This window comes from Bactrocera latifrons, unplaced genomic scaffold, assembly GCF_001853355.1.
Source record: "Bactrocera latifrons isolate USDA-ARS-PBARC rearing strain unplaced genomic scaffold, ASM185335v1 scaffold_80, whole genome shotgun sequence".
Taxonomy (NCBI): Eukaryota; Metazoa; Arthropoda; class Insecta; order Diptera; family Tephritidae; genus Bactrocera; species Bactrocera latifrons.
This window is the reverse complement of record NW_017537490.1, coordinates 1,368,993-1,382,921: the sequence shown is the minus strand read 5'-3', so window position 1 is coordinate 1,382,921 and position 13,929 is coordinate 1,368,993. Positions and strand designations below refer to the sequence as shown.

The 13,929-nt window shown below is 40.2% G+C and overlaps 1 protein-coding gene across 1 annotated transcript; it reads left to right on the top strand.

The window, feature by feature from the left end:
• The first annotated feature begins 11,181 nt into the window (after positions 1 to 11,181).
• Positions 11,182 to 12,131, top strand: LOC108976842 (enhancer of split m5 protein-like). Its single transcript, XM_018946209.1, has one exon. It carries the CDS (start codon positions 11,296 to 11,298, stop codon positions 11,884 to 11,886), a length of 591 nt encoding a protein of 196 aa, XP_018801754.1. The 5' UTR covers positions 11,182 to 11,295; the 3' UTR covers positions 11,887 to 12,131.
• Positions 12,132 to 13,929: the final 1,798 nt, after the last annotated feature.

Genomic DNA, 13,929 nt, shown 5'->3' with positions numbered 1-13,929 from the left:
TGAATCTCTTCAGTATGGTCTTCGTCCCAAATGCGGGAATTTTGTTTGTTTACACACCCATTGAGTCAGAAATGGACCTCGTCGTTGAACAAAATTGGGCTCGACAACGTCGGATCTCTTCGGAACTTTTCAAGAGCTAATAGAGCGATGTTGCATGTAAGGATCGAGCAGCTTCAGTTCTTGCACAAGCTATATTTTGTACGCTATTATTTTAAGCTCTCGACGTAAAATTCGTCAAGTCGATCTGTAGAAAATAGTACCTATGTATACTTGGATCAGCCGTTGCAATTGGACTCAAAGGCAATGCGAAGTAGTAAAATGACTCAGACAATATAATCCATAATTATTGTAACATAAAATTCATCATTGCACCCTTATTCTTTCGGGCWGAGGAAGTTCATCTGATCAAATTTGACCCGGATTGAAAAAAAAAACATTTTTGCGGTTCATATTCAGTTTGCGCGGGCAGTTTAAATGAACGAATGAAAGTTGATCAGATACTTAGTAAGCCCAACAGCCATTAATGGTGCTCCTTTAAAGCGAAACGGACAGACTTTCCAGAAGATGAATTAAGAGTYATAGCCGGACTGTCAGTAAAGCATTATGTACTCCGGGTAAGTCTCACCACCAAAGCAGCAGCAGTTAGATATATTAGACCCGCCGCACGACGAGCACAATCATGGCGACGATATGTTGAATGGTATACTACAAGACGACACAGACTTATCAACTTGGCGCTGTTACTTAACATAAAAACTAAAAATAAATTGACAGAATGACACAGTAGACATGTCCCATAATGACTGTGAAGAAGTACCAAACTACTCATGCCTAGTCAAGCGCTGCAGGGGGCTTGCCGCAGAGTGATACGCAATGTTTATTTAAGACATTTTGAAACAAAAAAAAACTATTTTTTTAAATGCGCATGTGGATACTTCAGTAATTTGGGCATAATTGGAATAATTAATAGTAAAACGTCGTAAGACACTAAAGGAGAAAAAAAAAAAAACTGCAGCGACAGCAATTTGCGGCGGCGCGTCTCGAGCAATTATACAACATAATAAGAGACGCACCGAAAATCGATTATGCTGTGGTCTGTGGCATGCACTCGAGAGCGGCGCGGCGCAGCGACGCGCTTATGCCACACACACAACAAATTGCACCCACWAACTCGCATGCATGGCATTTCCGCTTGCCGCTATTTGCCGCAACTACAAAGTGGGATTTGCGAAAATTTCACTGGAATGTAACGGTAAACGGCAGYCARCTCAAGTGCTAACTAGCAACCGAACGAGCTGAGGCGTTTCGAAAACTGCACGCGCTAGCACGGGCCACTTGAGGCGGCATATCGGGCACTCGAAATGAGTTCGCCGAAATGAAAACATAACCTCAATAGACTTAAGAGGGCGGCCGCGCAATAAACAACGCCTGTTCTTTGTTGCTGAACTGTCGTAGTTAAAAACCAAAAAAAAAAAAAACTAACAAAACAGAACGAAGAAGTTTTGTGTACATGTGGGGCCACTATCGTCGACAACAAGTATAGTAATTTCGATAAGGCGATCGTGTTACCATACAAAAATAATGCCTCCTCGAAGCGATCTTTGCTTGCGCATACAAATTCTTTTGATAAACAAAAGCAACGACAACAGCAAGAGCTGCTCGTACGTAGGTTYACCAGCCGTAGACGTGACAAACACTTGTCGCGCCGACGCGGCCAGCCACCGCTCGTATGACACATAATACCACATGGACGCGCCGTGACAAATCGTCATATGTGCGTTTTAATGCTGTCGCAATGCTGCAGATAACCGACAGGGTAGCTTCGTTGTGCCACAAGAGTACAACAACAACAATCAATATGATAATAAAAACACCAGCGCAGTAACTCACCAAAAAAGACAAGAAAAAAAAAATCTGAAAAAAAACACAGCGCGCACACACTATGCGGTCGGTGCAACGCACACGTGCAACATTGCTGTGCCACTTACAGTTGGATATTTGCTGTTTATTTTAGGTGCAGCATAAATATAACTACTAAAAAGAACAAAAACTACAACAATATATCACAGACACTTTGCAGGATTTGTGGCAGCTAATACGTGTTGAAATGCCAGCAAACAATCAAGTCACTTCGCCTTCACTTGCTGCTTGCTGCTGTGGCACACATGCGCATTGRAAAGTCCTGCGCCTTGCACGCACACAAACTGCCCAAACCAAAGCCTACACATGTGCTTATGCWTGTAAGCAATGCAACAACACCAACAGCATGATRTGACACAAATAACCTTGCTCAAAGGCATAAATACCCTTACAACGYACATTATCAAGTCGACGAGTCAGTGCAGCAGTTTACCTTTCCCACGCTGCCTTCACACGTGCATGCGAGTGTCCTGCATAAGGATCAACAACATTTGCTTTTGCCTACAATTTACCACTATTCATAAAGCAATCACACACACACACGCCAGCGCTTGCAGAATGTTTGAAATGCGTGAAGAATGTACCTGTATTGAAGGCAATTGGCAGGGCGCACAATGCAATGAACCTGAGTCCCGCATGTTTAGGCATTTTCGCTGTCCTTTTATTGAGGTGCGCAGTGCGCACACAAATCAACCGTTTTGAACCTGTGTTGCACGTRTGCGTTACACTGCCACAACGCAAATACAAAGTTCCCGTGACCGTTAAAAATGCACATACGCTTACATATGGTATTGATTGCTCCTTTGATTCGGTGCTGGAAAGTACGTGTAGATTYTTGGTTTCTGCGTGTTGTTGGCAGTTACGGTACACGGCAGGGTGCGATGTGTTCTTCGTTATGCATGTGTAGTAAATTATGGTGGGGAAACTCCTCTCGTCTTCACACGCGATGTTATCAGGTCATGGGCGCATGCGTGTGTGTTGTATATGTGATGGTAATTTAGATACGCATCGGATTATTTGGATTATGAAAAAAACAAAATTAGAAAGAAATTAAAAAAAAAAAAACAAGACTTCGGTTGCACTGAAGCTAAATACCCTTCACAGGTGCATTTCTGTTAGCACTTTGTGTTCAGTTTATATGTAAGATATATGCTAAAGTAATTCGTTCTGAACAATTTTTTTGGAGATTATATTGTCACCTTAAGCAGTCATCCATGCCAAATTTCGTGAAGATACCACGTCAAATGTGAAAGTTTTTCATACAAGAACTAGATTCCGATTGTTCAGTTTGTATGGCAGCTATATGCTACAGCCAACCGATTTGAACAATTTCTTCGGAGATTACATTGCTGTCTTAGAAAATAATCTGTACCAAATTTCGTGAATATTTCTAGTCAAATGTGAAAGTATTCCATACAAGAACTAGATTCCGATTGTTCAGTTTGTATGGCAGCTATATGCCGCAGCTAACTGATTTGAACAATTTCTTCGGAGATTTCATTGCTGTCTTAGAAAATAATCTGTGCCAAATTTCGTGAATATTTCCAATCAAATGTGAAAGTTTTCCATACAAGAACTTGATTCCGATCATTCAGTTTGTATGGTAGCTATATTTTATAGTGGTCCGATATCGGCAGTTCCGAAAAATGAGCAGTTTCTTGAAGAGAAAATGACGTTTGCAAAATTTCAAAAAGATATGTTAAAAACTGAGGGACTAGTTCGTATATATGTATAAAGACAAACGGCCAGACAGACGGACATGGCTAAATCGACTCAGCTCGACATACTGATCATTTATATATTCCTTCTGGGTGTTACAAACTTCGTGRCAAACTTAATATACCCTGTGCAGGGTATAAATATTATTCGTAAGCAATTACGGTTAGCTTCGTTATTCCACGTAGGAGATTCAATATAAAATATTTAAAATGGATCAAATTTAGAGTCGATTTATAAACAAGTAATTATGGATAAGATGGTGAATACCATTCCCMATTCGATGAGAATGGAACAGACGCTTCATTGCCCGACCTTGAATAAGTTCGAATAGCAATTACCCGACTAAAAACCAAGAAAGCGGCAAAGGATGATGGATTGTCGGTCGAGCTATTCGTATATTTYCGGCAAAGAACTGATTAGGAGCATWCATCAGCTCYTTTGTAGAATATGRTCGGACGATTGGAATTTAAGTGTGCTCTGCCCAATCCACAAAAAGGGAGACCCCACAATATGCGCCAACTACCGTRGGATAAGTCTCCTCAACATCGCATATAATGCTCCATCGAGCGCATTGTATGGAAGAYTARACCCACCGTAAAYAGACTGATTGGWTTTTATCAGTGTGRSTTTAGACCTGGAAATCTACAATTGACCAGATATTCACCATTCGCCAAATCTTGGAAAAGACCCGGGAAAAGGTCTGATTTTCGTATATCCGCTAAAGTAAAACGGCTTTGTAAGCTGACGTTGAGCAATACCAAACGCTCCGTCAGGATAGGAAATGACCTCTCTGAGCCGTTCGATACCAAAGGAGGTTTCCGACAAGGCAGCTTCCTAACGTGCAACTTCTTGAATATACTTTTGGAGAAAATAATTCGGGCCGTAAATGTGTATAGAGTAGGTACAATCTTTTATAAGAGTGTACAAATACTGGCGTACGTCGATGATATTGATATCATTGGCCTCAACGACCCTGTCTAACCTCACTAGCAATAGCATCAAGTTATCGATATACATAAGACTGGTTTGCATCTCTGGTCTTGGTAGAATCGCAACAAATGGTATTCTTATCACCTCTCAAGTTCTACCGTAATTAATTTGTATACACTGGACATAGTGTATTAAGTTTGTTTGATAACACCCAAAAAGAGGAGTTCTAAATTATATGTATACAACTAGTGAGCTGAGTCGGTTTAGCCATATCCGCGTGAACGAGTCCCTCAGTTAGTCAAGAAGCCTAAAACTCGTATCGATGGATATACATACCTAGTTTGTTCGCATCTCTTATCAATATTCGTGGTCCAAGACCAATGCTGGAGCCAACTACATCTACACAGCACCGACTTACGATGGTCATGTAGCTTGGATCAGCTCACAGCAGATTCTCGTATCGTTTGATTATAATTCATTAACAAGGACTTGTCGTACTTTAATAAGGAGAGGAGTGAGTTACCAGAAGAAGACACATTTGGCTTCTAAACTTTAAAACACCTTTCCATAGAACCGATCGAAAAAAGTCGACTGGTTGGTGGAAGGTTGGCAAATCAACAGAGGTCGGCAAAATGATTATCCTCCCTATATCCGTCGCTTAAAAAATAAAAAAAATATTTTTTTTAAATACTCAAACTCAGCTAACTATGAGTAATTAGCCAAAACGAATGTTGGTTTGACGAAACCATCACCGAAGGATGTAAAACAGTAAATGGGAGCTGGTGGGACTTAATTTGTTGAGGAGTTCTTGATTTTGATAAACAAAGAGCTAATATCTAAAGCGATTATGTGATTAACTGACTGTATTAAGATTACAATACAGTCCGAAATGGATGGTGTGCATTTGTGGTTTCACCAGTTTGGCTTATTTTGCGATTTCATAAAATTAGTAATTTATGCTAAGAAGTTGCTAAAACTGCCTGAARTCATATAGTATTTACAATGGAACTGAGACGACCTAGCGATATMAAAMTATGATACTCTATTCCAGCAACTTMCTCGCTGTTTTKATGRCAGAGAAAAGACCGCCGGAACTCGGTTCRGTGACTCTAAGGTATACATAAGTTKSYYWGCTTCWWAAAACGTTTTACTTTTGTGAATATTTCAAATTTTGTTGTCAGTGTTGAAATAACTGGTTCGTAGCTGTCACGGTAGTGATCACACTATAAAGCTCCAAGYTCCTTTAAAAACTTAACTTTTTTGTATGCCTCAAGAATTTATGGAGACCTCATTAAAGTGTTATTCTACACTAAGCGTCAAATGAAAAGCGAGTGATCATTAATATTCAAGAATCAAATTAAATTGACTTAACCCTTTCGCTCCGAATTGGGACATATGTATGTGTGCCGGCGTATATTCAAAGTTACCTAGCGTAGAAAATAAGTGGTCAAAAGGGTTAAATTAGACCCATTTCGTAACTTATGCTATTCTTAATGGTATTTATTTGCATTCGTGGTGTTTTAAATATTAASCACRTGTTCATTTGGACGCGTAATGATTATGCGAAATATATTTTATTTACTTCAACGGCTTTTCGGATCGAAAGGGTTAACCCATATTGTAAGCAACTAGCTTTAGTGGTGTCTCGCAGGCTTAAAAACATATCGAGATCATCTAGCTAACTACGCACATCAACTTGTACACCAATTTGTGCAACATGTCAGCGAACAAATGAACCAGCAACAACAACTGATCAGCGACGACATGCAACAAAACGTATACAACTCCATTACACACCTACTTAACTACAACAAAATACGGTAGCCACGCAATTGCCAATACAACAACAACAAAAGCAGCAAAGGCACATGCAAGAAATGTCCTTCAATAAAATCAAAATACAAACGAGACAAGCGCGACTGCCAACGCAAGCTTGGAGCAAGAACGCGCACGCGCTGAACCAACCAGCCAGCCAGCCAGCCACCTAATCAGCTTGCCGCTTAGCTTTAGTCGGCGAACGTACCCCCACTGCCGCCGCCCACAAGCACGACAGCACACGACCACACTGCTGGCTCAGTCTGCTTGTTTGCACACGTGAGCCTCCCAGTAGCGCTTGTGGTTAACACGCGCCCGCAACAAGCCTTATGAAAATTAAAATAATTCACTACAAAAAACAAAACAAAATAAAAAACAAATCAACGACAACAACAAGCCAGCAAAGCGTTCGCCGTTTAACGCCTCTTGGGCCATACGCCACTACGGCCATAACGGCTGACAAGCTGCCGCTGTGATGTGCGAAAGCAAAAGGTAAAAAAATGAATATAAGCAACAACAACTAGTAACAACACTAGCGCAACAACAACAATAGCATCGCTTTAATAACATTGATAAGCACCTTATAATGTAGCTGATGCATAACAAATGCGGCCGAAGGCGCAAACACACACCCGAAACGGCACAAAATGCCAATGCACAGCCAACAACTACAACTACAACAACATGCATGCGAGAATATCAGCAAGCGTCAGTTGGTGTGACGCCGGCACAAATGTCCGTTTGTTGTTGTTGTTTTTGTACAATAAATACGACTTTATAGCTGTTGGTGATTGTTGCTGTTGTTGTTGTACAATAAAAGCGAGTTTATTGCTATTGTTGTTGTTGTTGTTGCTCTCACTGCGCTGGTACCTTAGTGTGCAGGTATGCCAGCCACAACCAGCTATGCACACACCGCAACCCCCGCACCCACCGCACCAGCACGCCTATGCACCGCTCCCTCAATCATTATAACTACTCTGTATGCGCTGCTGTAACTCTGCACGTGCAGCTGTATGTGTGTTTGTGTATGTGCCGGATTTTCGAATCGTGAGAACCGATTTTGTCGTGTGTTTCCCACGCGAGGTGAACACCTGCCTATTTTTTTTCCTACCTTTGAGTCTTACTTATGCACATACATACATACGTACCGACATACATATCACAGTGCTTGGCTCTTATTGCCGTTTTCCTTTGACGTTGTCTTTCTTTCTAGAGGCATTTGGTGCATTGCGTTTGTTTGGGGCTGTTGTTATCGTAAAGGAGTACATTGGCTGTATGCATGCATGTATAGTATGTAAATGTGGGTGTGTGTATGACTGTTGTTTATAATTGCTGTTGTTGTTGTTGCTGTTGCTGTTTCATACTTGAGGCACGTCGTCGCTGCTTGAGCTTGCTGCGCATGCGTGGCTGCGTGTATTGGATTTCTGGGGAGCAGCAACAGTAATAACAGCAAAACAACCAACAACTCACGGCTAACAACAACTCTCGCTGATTTTACACACTTCAAAGTTGTTGCTGTACTCCGAGCGAACCAACCACTTTCTTGGACACCTTGGAGCTTTGCACAACCAAGAGGCCAACTTAAAAGTGGGTGAATCAGCAATGGTGGGGTTTCATTGGCCGCAAACAAATTGCATACATTGTATATGTATAGGCCTTATAGACAAGTATACTCTAAACTCTTGTGCTTGCAAATATGCTGCAAAAGCACAAAAAATAAGAAACTTTAACTTCGGTTACACCGAAGCTAGAATACCCTTCACAAGTAATTTTTTTTTTTGTGTGGGTTATTTTGTACGACAGCTATATGTTCTTGTAGTCCGATTTGAACGATTTCTTCAACGACTATTCCTTCGTACCGCATAATAGTCCCGGCCAAGTTTCGTAAAAATATCTCATCAAATAAAAAAGTTTTCCAAACAAAAACTTGATTTTGAACGGTCAGTTTGTATGGCAGCTATATGCTATAGTGGTTCAATCTGAAAAATTTTTTCGGAGCTTGCATTATTACCTTAGACAATAATTTATGAAAAATTTCTTGAAGATATCTTGTGTAATGCTGGTGTTTTGCATACTAGCACTTTATTCCGATCGTTCAGTTTGTATGGCAGCTACATGCTATACTAGTCCYAAATCGGTGGTTTCGACAAATGMGCAGCGTYTCGTAGAGAAAAKSACTTGTGCAAAGCCTCATTTCGATATCTAAGAAACTGARAGACTAAYTCTCATATAAACAGTTGACGCGTGACGTCGATCATATATGTATATATATACTGTAKTAAATCCGACAGTYTTTTATATGTATATATTACGGTATGTCCGACGTTTTCTTCTACCAGTTACAAACTTAATTTACCCCATTCAGGGCATACAATCGCACAATAAACTGGTCTGCCTCATCGTCAATGGGGCGGCTCTTGCCAGCATGCCTCGCCTGTCGACTTGCGGTCTTGTTGGCGGCTTGCAATTCAATTTAGCCACAWAACTGCAGTGATTTCCACAGACTCCACTGGCACTATAGCTTGATGGCTTAACTACTTGGCATTGCTGGGCTGAGTGGCCGCATGGCCGCGAGTATGAACGTTTGCTTTGTGTGGCACACGCGCGCGCTTTTGTAAGCTGCCAGCCGCCAGCGCGCCAGTTTAATGGATACTTGGCGCATGCGCTTGACGATCGGCACGCTTCATGTGGTGTGCTGCAAAATTGATACATACATACGTACAATTCGCCAAGTGGTGAGTTATGCGCAAACTTGTACATATGTTTGCATGCTTTTCTTTTGGCGSATGCGTGTTTAGTGGGCGCTTGCTGCGCGTGTGCTGTGTGGGCAGCTGTTGGTGAGTGGACTGCAGTGACATTGCTATGTGCAATTGATTACTTTTGATTGCCGGTAAATGAATTTTTAGAAATCGCCACATATATGTACATACAAAGATGATAAATGTTTAATTAAAAGTTTGGCTTGAATGTGTAARCAGATTAAATCTGTTGGCCTACTAATAGTTGCGGTTGATTGTCGACAGCGTGAGAGCCTGGATTTTGCGGCAGAATGAGAAAAGCTTCAGCTCAGCTCTTAAAAAGTTCACTTCTGGCAAAAGGTGAAGCTAAGATCTGGTGACAAAATCGGCAGCACCGAAGATATATGAACCTTATATGCACATAGGAGGACGGTTGATGAATAGACTATTAATTACTCATCCACAACAACACCCCATTAATTTTCTATTCAATACGATTTTGCCCTCTGCTCCAACTTTAGKCACCCATTCTATTTCAGTAGATCCAGCCAAAGAGTGCCCAACCTCGTGATTGCATTTATGGACTGCATTAAGGATTCAATTAGCTAAGCTAAAGGGACACAAAATAAGCATGTGTAGCATGGAGGGTCTGTCTTACCACAGTTCATGATCCTAAACCAGCCAGCTACCGTCCTAACTTGTTCATGTTGTTTGGAAGAGGAAACTGCGGATTAACGAAGCATTTGACACAACAGATACAATGACAGGTTTATTAAAGCCAATGAACTCGCGAGAGGCCCGTTGATTTGACGAAACTATCGCATTCACAGTATTCCGAGCAACCGATCGAGGCAAGTCGACTGGTTAGAGGAAGGTCGACAGTTCAGCAGAGATCGTCAAAAATCTGAGGGAATAGTATGCAAGAGCCCATCTGTTGCTGGAAAAACCAAGCTTCTGTGCCTAAATAAACCAAACCCAGCCAATGAACTTGCAAGAGTACCGTTGATTTGATTTGACGAAACTGCGGCAACCATCAGAGGAAAATTTAAGGCGAGCTGGTGTTACTAAATTTCTTGATAAATTCCAGAGTTTGATAGCCAAAGAGGTAATAGCCCAATGCAGATTTTTTACTTCAGATCGGAATGCTTTTCAAGAGCGAATGCCGTAAACGCGGATGGTGATGACACCAGCAGCGCTACGATCTACTGATCTTTGGTGGATTCATAAGTTTCGAAGTCTCTGCTATTGAGTGGATATCACAAAATTGTTTGAAGGTTATGAAGGATTCCTATTGAGCAACTGAACACAAACATAACATAAAAAACTGAGAACTGAGMCTGTTGAAAACTTTTTTCATATAAAAATTACAATAGAACTGAGTTAATAAAGCGATATCAGAATAAGCTAACTAAAATCTAAATCGCAATTTTGGTTGATGAAAATAGTGACCCACAAGGGTGTGGGAGTGACACGCGACTAAAATCGAGCAAAGCGTTTGAAGCCAGCAGACACCCAACAGAGTGCTTGAGATACGGTAAACTTAATGGACTCCGAATAAAAGTATCGCCATAGCTTTATATAGATATATGTATGTATTTATATAAATATAATACACACCAATCTTAAGTGCATAAGCACCAACGAATTTGAATTATTTTCTCCCCCACGTCCATCAAGCACTTAGGCCTCCCACTTGAACTGCAACAAACACCATTAGCATTTCATGTAACGCTTTCAATTTGAAATTCCTACAGGAATAGAGAAAACTAGAGACGGCATGCAAGTCACACTCCTGGCATACACACCGAAGCACGTACAGCRACAGCAAAAACAACAATACATTAATGCGTATCGCATGCCGTCGGGCACATACAATCAGACACAAGCATTATAAGACAGACAGAAACAAAACACATACATATGTACACACAAGTAATTGTACTTGCAACCGTTGCACACTCGGTTAGGGGTTGTTCTCCTGCCAACCGTGCAGCGATCGTCGAGCTCTGGTGAGTATAAAAGCCGCACCAGTCAGAGACTCAACATCATTCAACTCGCATCCTTCTTACTGAGTGCATTCAACACAAAGTATACGCACGGTCGAGACGAAAAACCAAGAAAGCAAGCTACGTGAAGTAATACCAGCAAACAAACACACAAAAACAGCAACAACATGTCGCCGAACACAAAATCAGTACCACACGAATCACAATTCTACGCTACCAAAACSGAGCTGTACTTGAAAGTGAAGAAACCACTGTTGGAACGTCAACGTCGCGCTCGCATCAACAAGTGTCTCGACACATTAAAGACACTGGTAGCCGAGTTCCAAGGTGATGATGCCATACTGCGTATGGACAAAGCCGAAATGTTGGAGTCGACAATTGCCTTCATGCGTCAACATAGTCGCCGCCGTTCAGCCATGCCTGCTGTGGCGCCACTTGAGCCGATGGATAGTTTCCGCAATGGTTATATGAATGCCGTCAATGAAGTATCGCGCGTTATGGCCGCTATGCCGGGCATGAGCGTCAATGTGGGCAAATCGGTGATGACACATTTGGGTAGCGAATTCAATCGGCTATTGCAGCAACAGCAAGAGCAARCAATCGTTGTAGATGTGGCGGAGAAGATGAGCGAAAAAGTGGCGCGTCCATCGAGTCGTGCATCCTCGGGTTATCACAGTGATTGTGAACACGATAGCCCAATGCCATCACCAGCACCTGTATCCGCCACCGAGTGCGCCACCTGGCGGCCATGGCTGTAAGCGTTCGCTGCGTCCGTTAATTATACGCTGCAGGGGGGCATTACCAGAGCAACTGAGAGCTTTAAATCAAGACAACTTGAGAAACAACGATTGTGTGTTTAGACTGTGATCGCATTTATTTGCATTGTTATTGTATCTTCCAATAGAAACAACTCTACGGCTTTAATAGTTTGTAAGAATTTARAAATTATAAAAAAAAGAATAAGAGCTTTAATAGTTTGTAAGTTAAAAAATTATGAAGAAAATATAAAAGAAATGAAAATTATTAACAAAAATACTGCCTTTAATTTTAGTATACAAAATGCAGATATGCTTATGAGGATTCTCTTGTTGTCTATTTCTAATGGTTTTGATTGCGATGTTAGGCAAAGCTATGGCTTTGAGTAGTTGATATCGTTATGAGAGAGAGAGAGAGAGATCGCGGATCTAATCCGCGAGAATTGGAAACAACAAATCAATGTGGAATAGCGTTACTTTTATAACTGGGAAGAACATCTATTCTAACAGCATACTTCTATTTTGTAAAGCGCACTTAAATTGCACCTTAGCCCACTCTGATCTTTATTAAAGATACATAGAATAGAATAATCGAGTCAATCTCACAAGAAGATATTCAAGGAATTCAAAAACGCATATCGTGAGAGAAGACTGTTCGTSAATCACCTGAGCTTTTACTCGAAAATAATACACCATTCTTAACAAATATTTACATTTACTTTACTCATTCGAATGGTAAGGAATTCTAGTGAGCTTGACTAGTTTTCCCATGATTGACATCAACGGGCGTCCACTCAGTCAACTAGCGTGGTAACACTAATCATATATTCAAGTAGCAAATCGCACCCTTCTATATTCCCGCAATACAGAATTTCTACCGCCCGATTTTTGAACAAAAAACCTCAAGTGATGAAAACTTTAGGGYAAAACGCAAAAAAAGTTACGTTCAACTTCGTAGTGCAGTCTCATCTCAATGGGCTCTTTTAGGAGACTACATATGTACAGTTTTTAACAGCAAYCCAATATATCTTCAGAGCTAAGTACAATATATTTACGAGTTTAAGCTGAATAAAAGAAGTCGCAAAATCRAAATGGAAATAACATCTCAAATTCTTTTTTTTTTACAAATAATTTTAGAAAAATGGAAAGTGCTTGACTTACYCAGCAGAAGCATATGTTTAGATGCTGAAAAGAAAAAGTTCATTAATATAAAAACTTGATATAAATAGCAGTAAATATAAATAATGTCTCTTTATTAGRAGAAGCCATAATATATGATATTCGCTTCTTCGTCCTCTGATAATGTTCTGCACTTCTTAATATCAAATCTAAGTACAAATTACCCGCGCTATTAATGTTCACGTCCAGATCAACAAAATGATATCTTTCCACAAACTCTACATGTAATTTAACAACCCTCAACCCTTGACGGTTAAAAGTGACAAGTTGTCGGCCTTTGACTGACTAATTTTCGAGTTCGAACATATCGTTATAAATTAAACCGCGTTTTATTTTTTAAATTCTGATCATAAAATATGACTTAAGAGAAATTTCAATACTAATGGCTTGTTAAGAATATTATTATGAGACAATTTATTCGCTCACATTTTCTCAAATGAATAACCTACCAACATTAAATTCTGTAAATGTACATTATTTTCATTTATTTATTTAATACAATGCTTCTTAACCAAAAAAAAAAAAACTAAAAAAACAAAAACAAAAATTAAAAACAAGTAAGGAAGGGCTAAGTTCGGGTCTCACCGTACATTTTATGCTCTCGCAAGATAAAGAGATAATCGTGATTTCATTATCCGTCATTTACATGTTTTTTATTTTGTTGTAAATTAATTAGATTACATCAATTTGTGTACTTTGAGTATTGAATTGTATTTTCATTTATTTTAATTGCATTGAAAAGTTATAGTCCGATCACGACAATTTTTCCACAAGGGATACTTCAGCTCAAATACCGTWTTTGTGATAAGTTTTATTCCGCTATCATCATTGGTTCCTAATGTATATATTATACAGAGAAGGCATCAG